At 47.9% G+C, this 24769-nt stretch overlaps 2 protein-coding genes across 4 annotated transcripts; both read right to left on the bottom strand.

Moving 5' to 3' along the window:
- Positions 1–6: 6 nt before the first annotated feature.
- Positions 7–24509, bottom strand: LOC108449105. Of its 2 annotated transcripts, none has more exons than XM_017744178.1 (5): positions 24427–24509; positions 13586–13883; positions 12991–13093; positions 10987–11465; positions 7–4333 (listed from the first exon to the last, which is right to left on the bottom strand). In XM_017744178.1, exons 2-5 carry the CDS (start codon positions 13846–13848, stop codon positions 4024–4026), a joined length of 1155 nt encoding a protein of 384 aa, XP_017599667.1. In that variant the 5' UTR covers positions 13849–13883; positions 24427–24509; the 3' UTR covers positions 7–4023. The 2 variants fall into 2 exon arrangements, with proteins under 2 accessions (XP_017599667.1, XP_017599668.1); XM_017744179.1 differs by lacking the exon at positions 24427–24509 and adding an exon at positions 15486–15982.
- Positions 19044–24433, bottom strand: LOC103622407 (acrosin-like). 2 transcript variants are annotated; one of them, XM_017744177.1, is made up of 5 exons: positions 21612–23464; positions 21159–21365; positions 20557–20822; positions 20173–20318; positions 19044–19705 (listed from the first exon to the last, which is right to left on the bottom strand). In XM_017744177.1, exons 1-5 carry the CDS (start codon positions 21680–21682, stop codon positions 19238–19240), a joined length of 1158 nt encoding a protein of 385 aa, XP_017599666.1. In that variant the 5' UTR covers positions 21683–23464; the 3' UTR covers positions 19044–19237. The 2 variants fall into 2 exon arrangements, with proteins under 2 accessions (XP_017599666.1, XP_017599665.1); XM_017744176.1 differs by having other exon boundaries at positions 21159–24433.
- Positions 24510–24769: the final 260 nt, after the last annotated feature.

The raw sequence follows: 24769 nt of genomic DNA, 5'->3' as shown, positions 1-24769 counted from the left end.
CTTCAAACTTTGTTCACAGGACTCAGGTGGCTGCCAGCTGACCAGGAGGGACTTCTAATTCATTAAAACCGTTATTATCCTGCAGCAGCAAAGTACTTCCCAGCCTGTCAATGAAGCAACCAGCTTGCTCTGGAGTGTCAGCTCTGTGTTTCTTACATCCATGCCCATATTACATACTGATCTCTACTGCACCTGCTCCACATCTGCTGTCCCTGTTGTGCCCCAGTGGTGTGGAGATGTAGAAGCAATCTGCAAGAAGGACAGAGTTTCTGCACCAAAGAGCCTGCAATGTTACTGGGTTTGTAATCCTTCTGTGCACTTCAGCAATCAAATTTCAAGTTATATGGTTTATATTCTACCTTAATTATCAAGGTATTATAGAGCATGCACAGTTTCCCCCAGTGCTATTTTAAATTCCTAACTGTAGTTTGTGGGGCTTTTTCTTCTAGAAATCCACTAACAAATGCTGCTGGGAAAACAATAGGCAGGGTGTAGGTTGTCTTACGTCCCCTTCTCCTTGCCAGCTCCCTACGGACACAGACATTTAGGACAGGCAAAAGGCAATCCTCTCTCCAGTTCCAGCAGTGCCTGTCTGGGCCCCCTGGTCAGAGCGATGCGCTGAGCCCGGCTGAGCTCGAGTGACTCCAGCAGGTCACAGCCCTGGCCAGAGAAAGCTGAGGCAATGCTGTCCTGGTGGGTGATGCAACCAAAGGCTCTGAGAGGGCTGTATTTCTTGCTGGAAACATCTGCCTGTCACTTGGCATTTGAATGAGCAGTTGGAGGCTGCTGGTAGATGCTTGTGTCACGGTAGTGACTGTGACAGGCTTTTTCCACCTCTGAGGAGGAGATGGTTGTGACATTTGCTTTGACTGTGGCTTTGAAGCCACTGAGTTCCTGTGCTTGAGAGCAGGCAGTGAGGATGAGCGCTGTGTAAGGCTGTACTTCAGATCAGCCCAGCAATTAACACTGTCCAGGCAGTGCCATCTGACCCTTGCAGCTGAACCTGTGAACAGCAGCATGCCCTGCCCTGCCAGAGGCTGCTGCAGCCTTGGAAGTGAGGGTGGACAGTTCAACACTGCCCTACATCCTATGCTGTTATAGATGGGTTGGATCTGTTTGAGCCTCTTCTCCCCACAGCTTTGCATGGTGCTCCAGGGGAACACTGAACACTGCTGTTTCAGGGTCTGCACTTGGCTGCTTTTCCCTATTTTCCAGGTGAGAGTCAGTGGAGAAATGGTCCTCACTGGAGCTGGCATAATGGAATCATGTGCCCAATCCATGACAGCAGCTGGAGAAGACCATGCAATGCTGTAACACAATGCAAAGACCCACACCCACATGGAATACTGTTTTCAGACCTAGCCACCATGCTGGAATGGTTGCAACGTGTTTGGTGTTTCTCCTGCAGATTGCCAGAGGTCTGGAGCTGCTGCTTAATTACAAGCAAAGGATGCTTTATTTTAGGAATAAGTTAGGAAGGAAAACCGTAAGAGACTGGCTGATTTCAGGAAAGGATTAGTCATCAATACAGCATAAAGGTATTCTCTTTTGTATATGAAGGATGGGCAATTACATACTGGAACAGAATCAGTAATTCAAACTTGTCCTCCCTCCCCCTGAACTATGCTCTGCTTCCACTGAGAAAACTACAAGACTTACATTATATCTTGAAATTCAGTGATTTTAAGGCCTCTTTCAAATGCAGAGGAGAGCAGGCTGATGAGAGCCCAGTACCACCGGTTTCCATACTTTCCAACCAGTTAAACAGCTGAGAGCTGGGCTGTCAGCAGCAGAACCTCAGCACCAGCCCAGCATCTTGTGTCTCTTCTGAAGGACAGGCTGTAGAGCAGGGCAGGCTGATGGGAATAGTGCTAATAAGTGAAGCATCTGCAAGCTTGCCCCCTGTTTTTTGGGGGTGCCCTAGGCAGAGGTCACCAGGATGCCCACTCTGGACAGATTCCCACACTGGTCAGATCCCAAACAGGATTACAGATAAGGCACCACTGGCAGAAATGAGCCACTGGCAGGGAGCAGGGTGAGCCTAGTGACAGTGGCCAGGGTCATCAGAGAGCCCTGATCACCAGAACAGTCTGCAGTGACAAGGTGGATCTGAGAAGCTGGGAAACCCAGGGACCGACTGCCAGCACAGCTGCAGCAAAGCTCGGGCAAGGAGCAGGGCTGACAGCCAGGACGTGAATACAGCTCGTGTGCCGGGGGACAGTCACACTTATCAGATGTTTGGTCCCCTGTGCCAGCTTCGGGGGATTTGTGGGGTGTTGATGGCTCCTTCTGGCAAGGCTGGCACATGTGATGAACCTTCCCAGCCTTTGTAGCAAAATTCTGCTTTTACTGCCAAAATTAATCCCATGTAAGCATCAGAGACGGGCACACTGCTCGGGGGTCATGGAGGGAACTGATGTGGCTTGGCATGGAAGGGGGGATGTATGTGTGGGGAGGGTAACAGGGAAGAAAAAGTCCCATCATCCTGCGCCTCTGCACAGGAGTTTCAGGGTGTCCCACACAAACCCCATGATTTGCTGTGGGTCTCCCCTCCCTTCTCCACTAGTTGCCTTTGTTTGCATTGAAGAAGCTTGGAGAGTTAGCGCGCATACACGCACGCACGCACGCACACACACACGAAAAAAAAAGAGAGAGAGAAAGAGAAAAAAGAAAAGAAAAAAAAAGGTGTAGGATATGAAGAAAAAATCTAACATGATTAAAGCAGGACTTGGGCACTGGCAGAGAACTGCTGTGGGTGGTGGGTATTAGCAGTAACAGCTGCTGCACTTCCCATTAGAGGAGCAGGCGAGGAAGGTCCCTGAAAGGATGGGTCTCCGGCAGGCTGGCAGGGCAGTGGTGGCAGCGAGCCCGGCAGCGAACGCGTCCCAAGGTAAGCGCCGGCGGCACCGGCAGCCTGAGCCCGGGCAGCCCCAGGGAGCAGCGCTGCTCCCCTGCGGGGATGGGCACAGGAGGGCGGCTGGGGCTGGGATGGGAAACGGCACAGCCGGGGCAACACCCAAGGGAAAGGGCTGCTGCTCGGGGCCACTTCCATGAGCTCCTGCGAGAAATCTTATCCAGCAAGGGAGGTTTAGGTGTACCCAGAGGGGAGGCTGGCTCCATGAAGAGTAGGCATCCTGCCGCTGGTCTAGCAGGGCTGGGAGAGTTAGCAAAGGCTCCCATGACTCCCACGAGCATCTTCTGGCACACAACTGGTTGGAGTGGCAGGATGCTTGGCTGTGGAAGGTTAAACTGCATCCATCTGCTTGCTGCTTTAGGCTGGGCATGAACTGTTTCGCACACAGTGGCGCTTCTATTAGTCAGCTGGCAAGTTTCAGAAGTGTTTGAGAGGGAGGTGTAAGCTAGACCTCCTCAGCCTCTGTTGCCTCTGAATTATTTACATTTACTCACTGACTAAGTGTAATGACATCTAAGGCAGGAAAGGCTGCATGTTGAAAAGAAGATGTTAGTGCTACATTAAAATCAGAAGCACCTGCCTTGCGATACCTACTGTAATAAATAGCACACACTCATCCTTCAGCTTCACTTTGAAAAGTGCATTTTGAAAAAGCAGAATGGCACAACACTCTGGTCAATCTGGAAATGTGTTTTGTGCTGTCACCGCAGGGACGCAGCTCTGTGACACCCAGCGCCGGGCACCAGCCCCACATGTGATGGGGCCTGCAGCAGCTCTGCAGGTCCAAGGGGCAGATGTTTCCCCCATTGATCAGGCTGTACATTTGGGCTGGGAGTGGTGGAGGGTGCTGAGTGTGGCTGTACAGAGCCTGCTTCTCCTCCTAAAACCCACAAGACTCTTTAGAGTAAATCTTTTCTGGCTGCTCCCTCCATGGGCAGCTTCACAAGAAATACATCCTCTTGTAGGGGGCTCTTCTCTCCCACAGCCTCAACAATTTACTTCAGAATGTGAATGCTGCGGATTCCCAAAGTGGCTCCAGGTGCCACAGAAATCACTTATTCCCTTTTGTATAAAGCCAGGGGGGAGGGTGACTCTGGAGATGAGATAAATCAATGGCACCATTCGGGAAGCCACTGCTTTGAAGTGAACTGCACGTTGTTTCCTGCTGTAGGATGGAGGATGGTGGGAGAGCCCACACTGCCATTGTTGGCTGGGCCTGCATGACACTGTGCTTGGTCTCCTACGCGGCCGCCTTCTCGCAGGGCGCGAGCCTTTCCGCCTGCACCGACATGATGCCCAGGCACCTGAGGGTGCAGCTGCACAGCTCCAACAACAACTACGTCACTGTCCACACCAACGTGTCCTTCTACTTCCCAGGAGATAAGGTGCCAGGTAAGGAACAGCTTCTCATTCCTGCGTCTGAAAAATACATGGTAATTAATCTCAAGCAATGGAATTAATCTCTCTGAGTTCTGGGAAGAGGGATAACTGCTCTGAGTGAGCTACAACACCTCTCGTCATGAGGACATATTTACAGAGGAATTCTGTTTGCAGCACGGGTGCTTTGCATGGGATTCATTTATCTCAACTGTGTCTCAACCATACCAGAGCTCATTACATGCAATGGCACATGAGAAGCACCTCCAGTGGGTGAAGTCACCCTCCCAGCCCCTCTGCACCACTCAAAGGGGTCTGGGTGATTCACCTGACTCTTGGGCATGGTTGGCAGCATTCGCCATCCCTGGCATTGCTGCTCCTGAGGCAGATGCAGACAGAGCTGAGAGGCATCACTCCCCAGCTTGGCCACTTGCCTGTTCATCCCTGTGCAAAACAAAACCCGTCTGAGAGCAGAACATGAGCTTTCGCATACACACAGAGTGGTGTCCAAACCTCCTTCCTTAAAAATGGCTGTATGCTGCCAGATCCAATATGGTTAACAGCTGATCATCAAGGAGAGATGCCGGGGAAGACTCAAGCAAATCCTGTGTGCAATTACACACTGAAAAACCAAAGGTAAAAGTCTGGCCTTCTGTATCCAGCATGTCCAAGACAGACTGTGAGGACAGAGACAGTAAGGTGTTTTCAGTAGCGTTGCCCCAGGCTTTTTTTCTGGGAACTCCATTGCAGGCAATTCACTTCATAACAGCAAGACAAATGCCTTTGTGTTCCGTGTTTTGTCTTCCAGTGACAGTGAGAAGCACCCGGGATTACATGGGCTTTATGCTGCAAGCTCGCAAAGTGTCCAACAATGAAATTGCTGGCACATTCATCTTCCTGCCTCCTGGTTCAAAGCTGCTGACTTGTTTTGAAGATGGTGACACAGTCACCCACCCGGACAAGTCACTGAAGAGAAACCTGTCCTTCGTATGGAAAGCACCAGACCAACCCATTGGAGACATCAAGTTTTTGTAAGGACATGCTGGCTCCTAATCAGAATTTGTGTCTTCTCAGTAACAGGCTTGGCTTTATGGTTCCATCGTACTTGTCCAGCACAGTGCTTTATGTATCTTGAACCCAATACAGCTAAATACTTACCAAATGCTGCAGCAGTATCGCAGCTGGTACGTAAATCACCATTAATATCTGCTGGGTAGTGCTGCTTTTTATTTACATGGTCACTGTTTTCTCAGAACAGATACACTGGAAGATGACAGCTTAAGCATTTGAGGAAAGAGAAATATTAAGGCATAAAGTGAGAACTGTGACCATGTAGCCTGTCTTTGTAAATAACACAGCCCATAGGACTTCCCTGCCTATATGATAATCTCGTATCTCACTTCTTAAAAAAAAAAAAAGGATAGTTTTACAAAAAGTTAAATGTAAACAGAATTACTCACAATAGAAAGAGAGTGAGCACCGTCAAAACTCGACATCTCTGTTTTGCACCAAAGTCCCAACCTGTCCAAGTAGTTTGGTTCTGATTTGGAATGAAATTAAACATCTTCTGACTGCCTTAGAGGAAGCACAGTGGCTTTTCATTGCAAAAGAGATTAAATTGTTATATTTCTACTTTACAAAACCACTTAGAAACTGCTTGGCCAGATCATTGGCTGCTTCCCAAAACCTAAGTGTCCTGTTGAGTACTGTGGCTTGAGCATCTCGTCATGATTCAAGAAAAATTCATTGAAAGAGAAATACTGCTGCTTGGTATTTCCAATTTTTGGCCATTGCATTAGATCAGAAAATACCATTAAAGTTTAAAAAATTACTATTAAACTCACAAAACCCCCAAATAAACCCAAACAAATCACAACAAGACCTAGTCCTAGCTATCCACTCTGATACTTCCTTCACACTCTGGCTTTTGACCCTCCAAGCTGGTATCTGACAGACTCTCCCTATTTACACTGTCACAGCATCTGGAAAAATGCCTTGTTAGGCTTAAAAATGCCTTGTAAGTGTCATCTGGCACAGGAAAACCCAGGTTGGTTTCCCCTTAGATAATTCTCAGAAGCAGCTGAGCAATCTGAGCTGAAATTCTCCCAAAATCTCCAGCTTAAATAAGGCTCTCTGGGTGAAGTTAAAGGTTGGCCAACACAGTTTTGGCACCTGACAAAAAGCAGAGGATTAGGCAGGCTCAAATATCAGAGGGCTGAGAAGAGAGACTTTTTCTTCCCCTTACCTATTCTGCTGTTTGTACAAGTTACATTGGTTTATTTTAATTAGTAAATACCACTCTTGTTTCCCTGCCTACAGAAGATTATAAACAGAGCTAGTCCAAGTTTTACAAATGTACTTCTATCAACATGATGAATGTAATACAGCTTTTGACTTTGTAAAAAAATTTATTTAAGTTCCCACACATTTTTTGGCTGATCTAAATTATGAATGGTGATTCTTCACCCTGAACCTTTCTTATGGGACGTGGTATCTTTTATTTGTAAGAGAAAACGTATGACAGACTAATCCTTTAAAATACTTTTGCGTTGGCTCTCTCTTCAGATTAAGGCAGTCTTTGTGATTAGCTAAACAGTCAGATGTTTAATTAGTGCTATCAAACCAGTAAATTCTTGCTTGATTATGTTTTAACAGCATCTCCATAGTCCAGTCGTACTTTGTTTACTGGGCAAAGATTGAATCTGCTGTTGTGGCTCAGGGAGGACAAAACAAGACTCTTGCTGACGAGAAGCCTGACGTTGTAGCCTCCACACCCTCACAGGCACCAGCTGACCCTCACCCTACAGGTATGCAAGCAAAACCCTAGGTTTCTTACCAGCACCCCTGCAGAGTAGTTTTACAGCTTATTCTGGACAAATGTCTGACACAAGTGGCCCAAACAAGCTGAGGGGACCTGTTTAACTCCTCTGGCTGTCGAGGAGATCAGTGATGGCCATGGTGAGCTCATTGAAGTGAGGGCGTGGGTCAGCATTTGAAGTGATGGAGCCAGTTCCAAGGAGGGCACCAGAAAGTTAAATGGGGTTGCCAGATCTTAGGATTTCAACGCAAACCTTAAAATAATTTACCTAAAATCTCAGCTCTTGAAGAGAAGGAAGTGCAATTAGCAATGTTGCCTAAACAGAGGAACTTACTTGTCTCTAAATGTGACTACTGCCCTCCAGGTATATATTTAGTTGTATTTATGCAGCCTTTGGTCAGTAAGATGCTCCAAGAATTTACTTGTACCCAATTCAGATGTATTTCTAAGCATTTTTGGCATGGCACCAAGGCTGAGTTTTAATTATTTTACTTGACCACTACATAGGCAGAAAGCTTTGCTGCTTTAATTTCCATGTGGGTTCCCTTGTAAAAAAAAGTGACATGAAAATAAAAGAGTTACTGTTATGAACCTTCCTGGCAAACCTTGGCACCGAGCGGGATTTGAAATAAACAAACTGAAGACAATAGACTTCTGCTCCTCTCTCCCTGCTTTTTGTTTTGTCTCCCTGCTGGACAAGGTCCCACCTCTCCTGCAGCTGCCACTGGCTCCCCGCTGCCTGCCAGCCCCACTGGCATCGTGGCAACACCAGCACCGGAGCCAGGTTTTGGTGTGGGGTCGGACACTCATCCTGTTACTGAGCCAAAGCAGCCGGCCCAGACTTTGCGGGCTGTGTCCGGCATCCGGTCCAGAGGCATCCGGTCCAGAGGCTGGGGGCTGGAGCCATCCCTTCCCACCCAACGTGTTGGAATGGTGGATGCCTTGCAAGGTTCCCTCTCCCAGGACAATGCCTCCAGCTACAGCACCTTCAAAGGGTAAAAACTGCATGGTGGGAAAAGCTATTTCTCCAGTCCTTGTGGGGAAGGAAAATAGTATTAGTTTCCCTGCAGATGAACAAGGAAGATGTAGGAAAGTGTCTGTGTCTAGGGGGGAGGTGAGAGGGTGTTTTTTTGCTGAGATTTTGAGAAATAATCCTTTGGATATTGCACACAACAGACAGTGACAGGGAGAAAATCCAAAACTCCTAAGAACCCAACACTGCATTGCTCAGCACAGTGGGGGACTGGCCAGGTGGTGGAAAAATGTGAAAAAACCTATTGACTGTTACAACATTTTTCTGAAAGTGCATACAAATATTCAGTGAAACAGTGAACTCAGTCGAACTATTTCTCCATCTGCAGGGAAAAGGAAAAAAAAAGGATGCAAAGCAATTATGAAACTTGGGCTTGAGGATGTCTGCTCAGAAGTCTTAGAAGGTTTGGGCTGCATGAGCTTTCATGCAACATTTCATACTGTGGGTATGAAAATGATGGGGATAGGAACCAGTGATCAGGTGTAATTAAAAATACAGCTTGTATGATCTGCATTGACTGCATGCATCCCAAAACTGCTCTAAGGAGCAGGACTTCTTGGTGGTGTGAGCCACAGGTGTCACTTGCTAACCCTGCCTTTCCTCTGTCCATATTTCAGAGCAGGAAGTATTACCAGTGCTGCCACCCCACACTTGTGTTTGATGTGTACAGGCAACAGGAAGGTAAGCACCAGGGGCGGGGAGGACACTTCCTCCAAGGACAGAAAGGTCTCAGAGGAGATGAGGGTAAAACCTCTCTACTGTGTCACAGCACCAAGCAGCCCATGTAGGTGCTGTAAGTGGCTACAACTACATTGAGACTCTTAAAAGTTTTAAATTTTTTACCTTAACTGGAAATTGGGGTTTATATCTCTTTCTAATTTAGCTTTTTTTTGAGCCCACTGCCTGGGTTTTTAAGAGGCCCACTATAAAAAAAATTGCTTTCCCATATGTAGACATGACTACAGGCTGCTGGAAATGTGTGCGTTTAGAGATATGGGTTAGAGAGTTAACGGGGTAAATCCACTATGCAGGTGATGGAGAGAAGAAAGATACAAGGAGAAAGAACTGGATCTGGTTTGCAGGATGCCAAAAGAGGAAAAGAAATAATCTCACACAAAATAAAAGCAAAAGGGGACATACAGCACAGAATGAGGCAGAAATATTTAGAAAGGGGCACAGGACAGAGAACAAGTAAAGGAGAGGTGTACCATGAGCACGTAGCATAGCCATGGAGAAAAGTGAAGAAATGGCAGTAGATGGAAACCAAAGGAAAGGAAGAGTTATTGCACAAAGCAAGGCTAGAAGAGCATAATGAAACAAAAATACCGAGAAATTAGGCAAGAATGGAGAGGAATATTAAAAGAAAGGAGAAATGAGTTGAAATAGAGCAAGGACTTGTGAGGCAGTTCCATTTTCTATCCCAAAGTCCCAAATCCTGCAGTATATCCTGACAGTATGGCGTTTGCATTTTGAGGGCAAGTGATCCATACACATGCAATCCTAACTTTGCCAGCCAGCTACTCTACAGTTTGCAGTTCAGCCACTGGAAGTCTTCTATTTACTACTGTATTTTAATAGCACCTTCAGAAACCACCCCTTCCACAAAGGATGCTCTGACCCTCCACTACTTTGCTTCACAGTTTGCCAGGGCTCCTACCTCAGCTTTGTGCTCCTGTCACACTGTCTTCCCAGGAAGCTTTAGAAATCACTAATGATGGTAGAGGTTGAGAGTTTCTCTGGTGTAATTAATGGATGTGTGAAAAAGCCTGCTGGGCTGGATAGGCTGGGGGGGTGCCAGCTACTGAGGGCCAGATCCAAATCTCAGTGGAGCCAAATTAAAAACTCCAGTACATTTTGCAGGTTTTGGATGGGGGCTCAGGTGCATAGCGGGAATGGAAAAATTCACTGGGGGCCTCCTAAATTGCATGCTTGTTTCCCAGTTAGTCTTGGATGATACCTGCAGCAAAGCCTGGGCTGCAGAACTGGCATGGAGCAGCTGGCATTTTGTCACAGTTAAAATAAGGTGCATGGAACCAGACAGTCCCTAGAAACAGGCGCGGGCAGGAACTGTCACTCCCACTAAAATGGGTGGTTAAGCAACACGGAGAGCCAAGGCAGATTTCTAACTGGCTGTGTAAACTGAGAAAGCAAGACAGGCTTTGGCGGGGGGGTTTATAGGTTGTATGTGAATGCCCCAGAACTGCTGATGGCAAAGATCATCCCAAGTCTCCCATGTCCCTCCACTCCATAGCCTCAGAAGGGCAATACTGAATCCCAGTGGGTCCATGTGACCCTACACATGCAGCTTGGCTGAGAAAATCACACCTGCCCTTTCAGCACGACCCTGGAGCCACTCAAGGTGGGAACTGTTTATTAAGTGATTTCTTTTTGTGATAATGATGCCTATGAAAAATACCACAACAGGAACTGCAGACCTTTAGTTCAAGAAAGCAGTGACCTTCCTCTCCATCTGTGCCCTTCACCTTTGCCCCTCCAACCCACACTGCCTTTGCCCCTGGAACCAACTGGAGTGCCTTGTCCCTCCCATGGCAGTTCTGGTATGGATGGAGCAGGGTTGCATCTGCTTTGTTTTCTAAAAGCCACTGAGTAAACAGGGAATAGAGAAGAGTTAATCTAAAGCCAGAGGGAGACATGGGCATCAGAAAGAGAGTTGAAGTGTTCCATGAGGTAAGTAGTGAAAACTTAATCAGCCCCCTTTTCTCTTCCTTCACTGCACATTTTGGTGTGTTTTTGCTTTCAAAGGGCAGTACCGAGAGTGGGACCACCTTGAAAGCCTCCCTACGTGTGACAGGGTCTCCCTCTGCCCTGCACATACACACTCACCTGGGTGACACTGCTGCAACCACAGCCTGGTTGGGCGATGCCAACGCTGCCAGCAATTTGTCCTCGGCTTCAAGGCAAATAGCAGAAAGAGAGCTGGCACCGCAGCCAGAGGAGGCAGGGACCGGAGGGGAGGAGGACAAGGATGAGCAGGAGGCAGATGGGAATACCCTGCCATGGGTGACCAGACCAGCTCCTGAATCTGCTGTTCCTGGGAAAGGGGAAGGCCCTGGCAGAGGACCCCGACTCCTTGCAGCCCAACTTGGCATCCTCCTGGTCTGCACAGCCGCGCTGGGCCTGGCACTGGCAGCTGCCGTGCGCTGTGTCTGTGCCCAGCACTGCCACAAGCGGGCTGAGGTGTCCTTCAGCGAGCCCGACCCCGACGTCATCACCGTCACGGAAAATGGGGAGGTGATGCACTTCCGAAAGATCCGGGAGAACAGCTTCGTGCTGGTGCAAGCCGAGTACAACTGGGTCAGCCCCTCGAGCAGTGGGAAGACGACAATGGTGGTTTAGAGCCTCTGTGTGCTGCCATATAGGCAAACAAACCCAAAGCAGGCAGTTCAGACAGAGGTGTTAGGCAAAAGTATCCAAACTGCAGCTGCTGAGAAAACAGAAGCTGATAGATTGCTCAGTGTGTTACACTTACTGCAATTAATATTGTATATCTGCTCATTAGCTGTCACTGTGGCAATGACATATACTTTCTCTGTTGCCTTAAGGGTGTAGCCAGAAATAGAAATTCTTCCTCTCCACTGTGGTATTGACTCCTGTTTAATCTCAGAAAAAAAGTTTCCAGCGTTACATTTCTTTCTAGGAGCTACAAACCCGTGATATAAACCTAATCATTCTCATTTAGGAGCTTACAAGTTTGACTCTGTGCGCTTGGCATCCCTCAGATGACAAATATTTGCCACAAGATTTCAAGTTTCAATTTGAAAATAAAAAGCAATAACTCATTAGTGGAGAACATTGATCCCAAGAACGCTGAATTGATCCATGGGAGTGAAACACAGGATGGCAGACACCAGCTTTTGGGGGAGAAACATGCCTCCTCATCAGGTGCAAATGGAAGAAAATCTGTCCTGTCCATTTGCACCTGATGAGGAAGCTTGTTGAAACCTGACAGCCAACATTCATTTAGTCTTTTACTTTGAGTCAGCTCAGTGACACTGTGCAGAAACACGGACTGAGAAGTACCCTTCTCAGGTCACTTTGGAGATACCCTGCAAAGGCTGCATGGGAAGTTAACAGCATCCTTGTGTTCTGAGTTTGTGCAAACTTCTCTCTGACCATGTGGTTTTCTGCAGGAGGCCCCTAAAGCAACCCTTGGAAAAAAGCATGATCCTGGACACCTCCTAAGAAGGAGAGGTGACAACAGCAAGGGTAAAGTTTTATTTTACTGCAGCTTTAAAAGAGCCAGAAATAGACCTGATAATGATCCTCTTGAGATGTACATTTTAGAGCCTTTCAGAGAGCAGCAACTGACCCTTCTGGTGTCCTTTTCTAGGGTGGATCAGCTCAGAGCTGATCACTCCCAAGCCGTGTAGTGGGGGACAAACTTACATTTTGGTGATGCAGCCTAATTCACAGCCCAGAGCAATCCCCCTGAGCCAAGCAGATAATGATGGGACTCTGATGGTTCACCCAGCCAGCCTGGTGACCACCTCCCCTCTGTCAGGAGGGCCCTGTGGCCATCTCCAACTAGTTGCCCATCTCCATGCTGGATAGTCAGTCACAGCCCTGCTCTCAAATCCTCCCTTACCTCACCACTGACTTCAGAGGAGACAGGTGAGACATGAGTTCTCCTGCTCCAGCTCCAGCATGATGCACAGAGTGCATCTTTTGCTAATAGTGCCTTCCATTAGCATTCAAAAAGAGCTGGTTTCTGCTGCACCATGATCAGTGACATTTGTGCTGCACACATGGACAAATTTCTGTCAACTTTACTTCTAGGCCCAGTAAGCCCTGGGCAAAATAAATGAGTAAGAAAAGAAGTGTACTCACAAACGCAGCTTGCAGAGATGAACTTGATGCTCTTGACCATTGCACTTTGAAGAGAAGGGCAACTGCACCATAGCCCCTTGCTGCAGAAAAAACAAGGGTAGTGCTGTAATTGAAAAGACAAAGTTTGGTTTAGGACTCAGAAGGATGCCAGGTGAATGGTTTTATATTCACTAAGTTGAGCTTATGCCCTACCTACTAGTAAGTCTCCAGGTTTTTAAGCACACATCTAGACATTTACAATGGCATTCCTCTCCTGTGTCATGTGCCTTAGAAAGAAATCATGTTTCTTTAACCCAGTGTAGCTGAACTGTGTAGTGACTAAAACAGACTGCATTCAAGTCATTGTTAATGCAGCCAAAAAAAAAATCCTAATTAACTGAGAAAATAGGTCAACAAACTCTTAAATATTTAAAGAACTATCACATATTATTTTAAAAAGTTTCTTATGATGGCATAGCTGTTTATGAATAAATTACAAATACCTATGGCCTCTTTCACTGTCTCTCTAGGTTTAATGTTACCAGACTGCTATGGTTATAAAACCAGAACCTTCCTCTCCTCAGATCTTTTCCCACAACCCAGCACTGCTTCTTACCAGGCTGACTGGAGCAATGGAGGTGTTTGATTGGGAGAGTGGCACTTCAACTCCATTCTGCCTTCTGCCAGACCCTGCCTTCTGCTAAATTCCTGTGCTCCAGTATAAATATTAGTAAGATCAGTAATGGTGAGCTCTGAGGGATACAGCTCCTCTGAATTAGTAATGAGTTTTGCTACTTTGCGGCTCTCTTGGCTGAGACCTAAAGTGCCTGTGTTTTTTTCTTGACTTCCGAATGATGTTCCGCTTGTTGTAGTTGCCATGACAGGAGGAATGGAGGTCTTATCTCTTCTTAAAGCTGTTAAAAACATGAGCACTGGTTAATTTATTAAAAGGCAAACCATTCAAACATCCCCATTCTTAACTGACTTGCCTTATACAGAAATCAGTCTGTGCTCATGCTTGGAACAGATTTCCGAGAAAAAAATGACAGAATTAGGAAAACAAAGGCACAAACCATTCCAATATTTACTGGAGACACAAGTGAAAAACTTGCCTTGCTTCCCTCTCTAGGTGCATGACTGGGCTGGTCTCAGACATTCTGCTGGAACTGGGGATCACAGTTCCTCCAGGGCAGCTCAGCCTGCAGTCACCTGTGGCCCATGTCAGGCTGTCATCCCTCAGCAAAGTGATGTGGTTTGGGGTCAGAAGCACTGAAAGCAGCTAATGCACACCTATCATCCTGAGCCTATCTCCCCACCAGACAAAAAGGCATCGAACATAGTTTTGGCAGTGAAAATGTCTTTGCCTTAAAACCCAATGCCTTTGCAATGCTTGAGCTATCCTAACTCATGAAAAAAAGAATTAAGAAAAACCAAAATGTAACGTGGAGAGGTTGCACTAAGCAAGACAGTTCATCCAAAGCTTGGTTAAGTCATCATGGACATTTCCTGCATTGAATTGTCACTAGTAAGCAAAAAAGGCCAGACATGCACTGATTTGGTCAGCTCCAAAAAGGGTGACAAGACTCACAGGAGATGCCCTAGGGCCCTGTGGGCCCAGCAGTCATGGTCAGCAGGCATGTGCGAGCTCAGGCTCTCCCAGATCAGTGTGGGATGCGGCCCCAGGCATTGCAGAGATCTGGCTGGCTGGCTTGGCCGGACCTTTTGGCACAGTTTCTGCAACTACTCAAGACCACACAAACCAAGGAAGGCAGAGCAATAAGGTCAGGAGCCCAGACAGTAAAACATTCAGCAGATGCATGTGTTATTTATTCACTTAGATTTAAATAATAATTACAAATGCCTGTAAAAAAAGAAAAGGAGATGCTCTAATGATTCCTGCCACATTCAGCTCCAAAAAAGACAGCTGCTTAGCAGCAAAAACAAATGACAAAGTAGCAGCCTGACCTGCAAAGCTGGTGAACAGCAAAACAGACCCCCACTCCTCCTGGCAAGCTGGACCCTTCCACTGCCCCTGCCAGGCTCTTAAGGCTCATTGTGTCTTGACAGCTCTGCAGGGCTCCCTTCCATCCTTTGCCTTCTCCTCTTTCCTGCCAGCTCGTCCAAGGCTATGAGAGGGCAGAGAAGGACTTGGGGAGTCACAACTTCCCCTGGGACCAGGAGCTGCTCAGAGATCTCTCCCATGCCCTTCCTACCACCAAACCACTTCCCCTGCACAGGTCTCATCTCAGCAGCCCTCTTTCCTCATTAGTGTGTGTATGACTCTCAATAAAACATTTTGCTACATGATGTATGAAGGACCGTGTCTCAAACCACATTTTACTGTATATTTAAGTGCATGTTTTGCTGATTTACTGCTGTTCTAAAGAATGTCTCCCTCCCCGAGCAGGGCAGGCCTGTAACAGATACATCAGCTCTGACTAATGATTATTAGTACATCCCAAGGTTATGTCCCACAATCAAATAACGTGTAGGAGGGAAGAGAGACTCCAGCTTACTCGGCTGAGGACAAAGATCACAGATAGTCTCTTTCAATCTTCAGATTGCAATATCCATTACAGATTGCCACCTTCTAATGTCAAAGTATAATTTGTTGTTGAGAAAATGTGTCGCTGTTCCAAAGGCGAGTCAAAGATCAGCCTGGCTGTATATCAGCGCATGTTGATGTACATTAAGAACTGACGGCCAGGTACCAAGGACATCGGGCGACTGGTGCAGAGGGAATGGCAGCAGACGTGACTTACTGATCCTTCCTGTGCAAACACACGGCCCGGAGTGGGAAAATATTTAACCCAGTCGAATTGAGGTGTCACCAGTAATTTCCAGTGTCTAAGGCAGCACCAACACGACGTGTCAGAGGCAGCGGCTGCCTGCAGCAGTCTTTGCCCGCGTGGCTCCGGGCAGGAAACGTGCAGTACTTGCGTTCCCGGGCAGATCCATGCAGGCCCACGCCGCTGGATCCATCCCCAGGTGCTCCCGGAGGGCAGAGCAATCTGCAAGAAGGACAGAGTTTCTGCACCAAAGAGCCTGCAATGTTACTGGGTTTGTAATCCTTCTGTGCACTTCAGCAATCAAATTTCAAGTTATATGGTTTATATTCTACCTTAATTATCAAGGTATTATAGAGCATGCACAGTTTCCCCCAGTGCTATTTTAAATTCCTAACTGTAGTTTGTGGGGCTTTTTCTTCTAGAAATCCACTAACAAATGCTGCTGGGAAAACAATAGGCAGGGTGTAGGTTGTCTTACGTCCCCTTCTCCTTGCCAGCTCCCTACGGACACAGACATTTAGGACAGGCAAAAGGCAATCCTCTCTCCAGTTCCAGCAGTGCCTGTCTGGGCCCCCTGGTCAGAGCGATGCGCTGAGCCCGGCTGAGCTCGAGTGACTCCAGCAGGTCACAGCCCTGGCCAGAGAAAGCTGAGGCAATGCTGTCCTGGTGGGTGATGCAACCAAAGGCTCTGAGAGGGCTGTATTTCTTGCTGGAAACATCTGCCTGTCACTTGGCATTTGAATGAGCAGTTGGAGGCTGCTGGTAGATGCTTGTGTCATGGTAGTGACTGTGACAGGCTTTTTCCATCTCTGAGGAGGAGATGGTTGTGACATTTGCTTTGACTGCAACTTTAAAGTCACTGAATTCCTGTGCTTGAGAAGAGTTTCTTCCTAATATCTATTCTAAACCTACCTTCACTTTAAAGCCATTCCTTCTTGTCCTATTACTACTTGCCCTTGTAAAAAAGTCCCTCTCCAGCTTTATTTTAGCCCCTCTCTTTGCAGCGGCTCCCCGAATTTCCTTCTTACAGCTCGCAGGAAAACACCCTGTGTGACATCACGGCTTCTTTGGGAAGTTCATCGCCACCCTGCTCTCTGCAGCTGCTTGCCAGCAGCTCCCTCCCAAAAAACACCTGGTAGAGCACATGGCTCCTGCAGACAGCATGCACGTGTCCAATCTGGTTACAGCTGTGGCAGGGGAGCAGTGCAGCACAAGCCAAATCTGCCAGAGGTACCCAAGCATTGCCACCCTTCCCGTACAAAGCACGAGGAACATGGATGCAGCACAGTCCATGCTGGCCACGTCAGCCACAGCAACACCCTCTGGGAGGCTCCCTGTCCTTGCTGTCTATGAGGCCTAGTGCTGTTCCAGGCCTACACTGACAAGGGCAGTTGTGGCACCTGGAATGCGAGGCCAAGGATGCACAGCGACTGGAAGCTGTAGACGGAGAAGGATGCTCCTGCTTTCAGCCTGTCAGAGACTGAAATAGTTTGTGCCTCAAACATTGATACAAAGTTTTGCTCATTATAACAAAAACTGTATTAAGAAGCTACAACCAAAGAAGCCACAACCAAAGAAGCCTCCCAGAAGACACCTGACTGGGACTTTGGACTGTGAGTTAAACCACTAAGACAAAGGAAAAACCCATTCTTTCATCATCTCAGGCCTAGGAAAAAACAAACAAGGCGAAGGAGAGGAATGCATCCACAAGAAAGCCAAACACAGCAGAGATTCTTCCCTGGCTGAGTTTGGGGTGGGGGAGACCACAGCCCACAGAAGCCAGGTTTACACAGACTCCCCCACCCCAAAATGAAGATGTGGGAAGAGGTTTCACGTGTAACCTCTGGTCAGAGGCAGTGAACACCCATCCTCCCTTACACAAACTGGCCCAGCTGTGGAACCCCCAACCCCACAGGCTACATCCACAGGACATTCATGTGAGAGGCAGCTGAGGGGGTGTCATAATCCATCAAAGGCCCTCCAAAGCGCCCCCCAGAGTCATTCCTGAAGCCTTGCACCACAGGACTGCATGTGATACAACAAACCCAGAGTCTGTTGTGAATGACAATGGCAAACTCCCCCCCCCTCCCCCGGGAGGTGCCTGGGTTTTCCTACCTAGCCTGAGCATATATTAACGCATCGGATTCTCTGCTTTTTGGTTTCACCAGCAAGAAGACCAGCTGGAGAGGATCAGTGGAACATCATTGGGATCCATGGAGTGGTGATGTTTTCCTTATTCTGTATTTGTCACACTCTATCCCCCCCACCTATTTTCTATCTCTTTCTTTTCTCTCTCTCTCCCTCTCTCTCTCATATTTACTATCAAATAAAACCCATACTATTGTCACTGGCATATGGTCTTGTTTGCACCTTACTTTGGGCAGGGGAATTTCTAAGAACCAGATCATGACACAGCCCCACCTGCCATTCTCCAGGAACTGGACATATATCTCTACATTGCTCTACTGCATCAAACCCAGGGTGAAGAAGTCTCTTTCCCATCCTGTGGTGATTAGGTGCAGGGCTCAGTCACACAAGCAAACCAACAATCATCTTGCATCTGTGAGACTGGCTCCTTGATCCTCCCTTCTCCCTATCTGCCAGGTTTATACATCCCCCTCATTTTCTTTGACTCTTCTCTTTCTCTGCCCTTTTCTCCTGCCTGCTATCTTTTCTCCCTGAATCCAAGGTTTGTCCCACCTGTGAAAAGACTTGGTGTTGCAGGTGCTGTTAACCAGCTCACTTTGGCCTTTCATAGTGTTACCATGCGGTTTCCTGTGTCCTGCTGCTCCTACCAGGTTCTTCTCCCCAGAATGACCCCAACTCTTCCTTCAAACATCTCTGAAGTGTGGCCACCTCAAACATCAATGTCCCTTTGCTACCTGTGAAATCTTGCTCTTCCTTAGGGCACTGTAGCTCCTGTCAGTTTCTCCCTGTCTTTATGAGAGTCAGCAATTTTGCTTGTCATGCTCAGGAGTTTCCCAGGTCTGCTCTGTTAGCTAAGGCTTTTGCCAGGCCCTAGTCACCAGCTCGTGCGCCTCAATGCATTCCCTTCAAGGCGTCTGCATGTGGCATCATTTTCTCCTGTCCTCTTCCTAGCCTTGATGTGCCAGTCTTCTCCATCCTGTGGTGGCTCTGAGCACTCTCCTCTCTGACCAGGCACAGTTCCAGCCCTTTGAAGTGATTCCCTTTGTGCCCAAGTGGCCTAGCACAGCCTCATTTTGCAGGTCCTGGGCAAGGAAGTTCTTGCCTTGCCCAGGAGATCAAACTGGGCTGAAAACATGGTTAACTGCAAACATAGGCAACTTTATTTCAGCAACTAAGTCAATGTTAGCATTTGCATACATGCAGAGGAGCAATGTGGGCAGGACAGAGCAGGTCTTTGGCATTGAGGCGGCCTTTGGATCAGCAGCCATTGCCTCAGCAGGGAAGAGTCGTGGTCCCATGCAGCCTGCACTGGGTTCTGTCCATTCTCCTGCTCAACCTGTAATTCCCTTTAGGTTCTTCAGGAGCTCCTTGATCTGAGCGAAGAATTCCACCAGCAACTTGACTGGAAATGGGCACTTGTTAATCTCTTTCACTGGTGTTGGTATTGGACTTAGGTTTTGAGTGGGGGTTGGTTTTGGCCACGGCTTATGAGTGGGGAGTGCTGTTGGCCATGGCTTATGAGTGGGTGGTCGGGTTGGCCATGGCTTCTGAGTGGGCCATGGGGCATTTGTATGATGACTCCAGGGTTGCGAGGCGGTTGTATGACTCCATGCCCGAGAAGCCTCTACTTGTGGAAGCAGTTCCATCTGGACCAGAATCCAGTCATAGAAGTGCTGAACAGAGGTATATATTCCAGGCTGTTTTGCTCTGGCACAGCCTCTTCCCCAGCTGGTCACTCCGACGACCCAGAAGAAGTCAGCGTTGTTGTCTTTGCACATGAGAGGACCACCGCTGTCACCCTGCAGAGGAGCAAGAGGATTAAGGACTGGGTGGCCCCTGTCAGCACTGGGGCTGCCCTCCTCTCTCACAGCCCCTGCCACAGCTGTATTCCCAGCAAAGCAAGGCTCAGCTCAGGTGCTGGAGCCTCCAGAAGCTTGGCTGGGAGTGGGCTGGGGGCCTGTGAAGTCAGGCTCTCTCTCAGCTCTGCACAGGGATCCTGGATGTGCAGAGGACAGATGTTCCAGCATCATCATCTGGACCTCTGGGCTGCCATGAGCACTAGTAGGGCTTTCTGGGCAGAGTGCCAGGCCTCTGGGACAAGGGAGGCACTGGGCAATGCCCTGCAGCTGGGGAATGGGTGGGAAGCCCCAGCAATGGTGGGGAGCCAGGGCTGAGAGTGACTGGCCAGGGAAAGCAGGCACCAGGCTGTGCTGGGGCGCTGCTGCCCACGTTGCTGGGAGCTGAGTGACTCATCACATGCTCCTACCTGGCAGGTGTCGATGCCACCCTCCGGGTAGCCAGCACACAAGTTGTGGGTGTGGATGGCCCCTGCGTACCACTCGCTGCTGTTGCAGACCTGGACACTGATAAGGTGGACCTCGGCCTCCTGCAGGACATCGCTTGATTTTTGAGCTGTGAGCACAGAAAGAAATGAGGACACAGCAGCTCACTGCCACTTCTCCTGCCCTGTCTGGGGGTGATCCCCTTCCCTAGGGCTTGGCTTTGCCTCTGCAGAGGTGCTGGAATGCTCTGTCCCTGCTGTCTGCTTTTAGGGAGCGGGCAGCCTGACTCTGTCTTTGGCCTCTGCTGTCAGGAAGCCCGACCCATCTTCCCAATGTGTCGAGCTTGCCCTCCATTTTTGGAAACTCACATCTTGCAGTGGTGGCACCCCAGCCAGCGACATAGCAGGTTTCCAGCTCTGCCACATTTAGCGTGGCGTTGGGCACACAGACCAGCTGGATGTAGGGGCTGCACAGGACAGGCTCGTTCAGTTCCAGCAGCGCGATGTCATTGCTCTGGTCAGAAGCACCGTATTCCTTGTGAACCAGCAGCCGCTTGATCAGGCGCACCTCGGCCCCAGGGCCCGGCTCAGTCAGCTGGGTGGCCCCGATCAGCAGGCGCATGGCGCTGATGTTCCTGAAGGCACGTGGAGAGAGGGGTGAGAGGGAGCAGAGCCTGGAGCTCTGGCAGCGCAGCAGTGACCAGCCTTCTGCTTCTCAAGGCAGAAAGAAAAGCAGTACTATGGAGGTGGTGACTGCTCTAGCATGTCTTAGGCTCTGCCAGTGTCAGCTGGAGGCTGCTAGGAAGTAGCGGCATGTGCCCAGACTTCTCCTGAGCAATCTCTCAGCTGGGCTCTGCATTGCCCAGGCACTGGGCACACTGCAAAGAAATGAGATGGGAGCAGCATACGGTGCTGCTGACAGGGCACCTGCTGATGTTGTGGGGATATCCCTGTTCCCTGCTCCTCCTTACCTGGAGTCGGCAAAGCAGTGGGCTGCAGTGAGGACCCACTGTGTGCTGATGAGGGACCCTCCGCACAGATGCCCCGTGCCTGATACTGAGGGATCTTGGATGCTAACAAGCCAGGGCCAGGCCCCTGCCTTGGCACTTGTGCCACCCACGACGCGTGTCATGCCTTGCTCATCATCAGAAGTCAAAGGCCGGAGCCCACAGCTCCCTCTGCAAGCAGAAAGTAATTTCCATCCTGCTCCATGGCTTGCTGCTGCTCCAGCAGAAGCTCCCCACAAGGTGTGCAGGGACAGCAGGCCAAGGAAGGCCATGGCGTGTGTGCCTGTCCACGAGGAACTGAGGCTTCCCCCACAGGGTTCGGGAAGCTGTGTCCTGACAACGGAGGACAAGTGGGCCCTCTCCAGGGAACCCCTGAAATGTTGCCCAAGCTCCCTCCCAGAGCCCAGGGCTGCTTACTCGCAGGTGTTCCACATGCCCTGCATGGGCCTGCACGTGGCCAGCAGGACAAGGAGCCAGAGCAGCAGCATCACTGCCCGTGGCTCGTGTCAGCTGGGAGAGCGAGGCCTCTGTGTGCCAGCGCAGCCACAGCCACAGTGCCCACAGCACCCACGGCACCCTCGGCCCCCGGGGCTGATGTCACAGAGTGGCCGGTTCCGTGTTCTGGGCACTGCGGCCTCTGGCACAGGGAGCAACATGGAACCATAGAATGGTTTGGGTCAGAAGGGACCTTAACAATCACGCAGTTCCAACCCCTGCCACAGGCAGGGACATCTCACACCAGAGCAGGCTGCTGAAAGCCCCATGCAACAGGGACTTGAACATTTCCAGGGATGGGGCGGCCACAGCTTCTCTAGGCAACCTGTGCCCATGCCTTAACATCCTCACAGTTGAGAATTTCTTCCTTATACCTATTCTAAACCTGCTCTCTTTCAGTTTGAAACCATTCCCTCTTGTTCTACCACTACTTGCTCTTATAAAAAAATCCCTCTCCAGCTTTTTTGTAGGCACCTCTGCTTGAGGGATGAGGGTGTGCAGGGTCTGGGGCACAGGAAAGTGCAGATGCATTTGACGGCAAGATGGACAGTTTTGCTTTCATTCTTTAAAATACGAAAATTTGACTGACTTTTCCTATCATGTAGTACCTAAGTAAAAGTCAGTTCGGTCATGTATGTGTGGTATTTTGGCCTGAACACCTTAAATGGAAGATATTTGTGTCCCTGCTCTCCAGGATGACTTCTCAGCCGCAGTCAGCACCCTCCTTGAAGGACTATAAATGCTAAGTACTGCCTACAAAGAACAAGGCATCGAGAAAACATTGATGAAAGCACATTAAGAAGCATTGATATATAACTGATAAAACCTAGTTTTGCTTCCCATGCCAGCCCATATATTCTGAAAACCTCCTGAAGAACCTTAACTAAACAAACAAAAAATCTGTAATCAAAATGGCATCTAAATATTAACCTGTTGACTGATACAGATGTATACAATTAATATTAATACACGTATTATTCTAGTCCCATCGTGCCTTCTACCCCTTTTTCTTCAGACAGAGCAAGGAAAAGACACACACAAAGAAGAAAAAAATGAGAAACTTGAGAAAGAGTCAAAATCTGTATTCACAAACCAAATTAAATTTTTGGACACCTCAGTGTTTGAGCACTTCCTTTTCAATCTTATTAGAAATGCCCAGTTTTCAAAGAGCACCTGTCCTCCCAGAGCGATGGTTACTGTGACGTGTCAGTGCTAGCTGAACATCTGCCATCACTTCCTATTTTGGGAAATGTAGGCCCCCATGAGTTTACACTTTTTGGATTGTCAATCTCTTTCAAGGAGCTGGCGAAAGGTTTGCATTTGCATTGGTTTAACTTACCTGAGTCATTTTCCCATTCTTATGATAACCCTTTTTCTCAGTGAGAGGTTGAATTTCTGGTGTAGTAATATCCATCCACATAAAAATGAGGGCTCAATACATTTTAAAAGAGAGTAGTTTAATCATTGATGAAGGTACAATATTTTGAGTAAGTCTTAAAACCAGCAGAGGTCACACATGGGTTTCTTCCTTCCCCTTTTCCTCTTCCAACATTTTTTTTTTTTCTTTTTTTGCTTGTTTGTTTTCTGCTGCCTGTACAGCTGGATTTTTGATACTACAAGGCAGCTAAACTTCATGGGTGGAAGATACTGAAAAGTAACTGTTTGAACAGACCTAGTGATTCTAAACACATATTTTCCTGTGAAAATTTATGCTGTGCCCAGAATATGAAATGATGCTGGTTTGCACAAGTTGGCAAAATTATAATGCATCATTTTAGTGACAAACAGGAGAAATTAAAAGTATGTGCATGTGTGGTTTTTTGTTGTTGTTTTTGAGGTTTTGGTTTGGTTTTTTGGGGGTTTTTTTTGGGGGGGGGGGTTGTGTTTTTTGTGTTTTTTTTTTTTTTAAGATGGATACAGCAGTCAACACATTCAGAGGAATCTCATACAATGTTAGTTGAGTAATGTCAGCCAGAACCACAACTTCTGCTGACATAAGGGTCATCTAGAAAGTTCTCTTACTAGTGAAGATGCTGAACAGCTGAATATCTGAATGGGATATATGTCTCATGCTGATTAGAAATTTACTAGAGAAATACAGACTTTGGATAAACTACATTGTTCCTATCTTCTCATTTCAGCCTGTAGTAGCATCCTGTGTGTGTGGGTATAAACACTGGTATCTAGGACAGATGTTAAGTAGATATTAGTATTTGTTAATTCATAGAGTTTTGTAGTAGCATGTCTTGCAATTAGTTGAGACATGTTTCAACCCTAAATCAATTCCCAAACAACAAAAAAAAATAAACGAGGGTACTTAAAAACTAGTTGGAAGTGGGTGATCAGACTCTTCCATTAATTAGGAAAAAATCAAAGAGACAATGGAAGCATGTACTGCAGAAGCACCAGTGACTGCACCAAATTAGCTCAAATCAACAAAAAGCTAATTAAGTAAACATAATAATTACCTACAATGTATTCTTAAAAGGTAAGAGGAGCACAAAGTATCTGCAACTTCCAGAACAGCGGGAACTGAAACAGTGGAAGATGCTGGAATACTCCAGGACCTGGTCCAGGCCCTGGCTGTGACACACAGACAGGCACATGGACACAGAGGGTGTCCAAGCTGAAGATGTTCAACTCCACTGTCAGCTTTGGCTTCTCAGGAGACTTGGGATGCTCCATAATACCGGGCAGGGATAAATAACTGAGCCATTCATTACCACAAACCAGTTACCTCCAGTCTCCAGGTGTGGTCGCGTTCCCCAGAAGCTAAGAATCCACACTTATCAAGAATCCATGCCCACCAGCTCTCTCATTTTCCAAACTGCAAAAAACCAAACAATAATAAGGCCCAGGACAACCATCAGTCCAAATTTTTCACTTCAAGTCAAAGAACTGATTTGACTTTTGATTTTTAAAGGACAACTATCATGGCTTTTAAGCAATAATCTGCAGAAGAGATAAATAGCACACTTAGGATCTGCATGATTTATTTGGCAAAGCCTATTAGTTCTTTCTGGAGCAAATTAATAATAATTCTCATCTGTTTGTCAGTGAGAATTTAATGTAGGCTGAAG

Source organism: Corvus brachyrhynchos, unplaced genomic scaffold (assembly GCF_000691975.1).
Source record: "Corvus brachyrhynchos isolate BGI_N302 unplaced genomic scaffold, ASM69197v1 scaffold229, whole genome shotgun sequence".
NCBI classification, from domain to species: domain Eukaryota; kingdom Metazoa; phylum Chordata; class Aves; order Passeriformes; family Corvidae; genus Corvus; species Corvus brachyrhynchos.
This window is presented reverse-complemented; position numbering and strand designations above follow the sequence as displayed.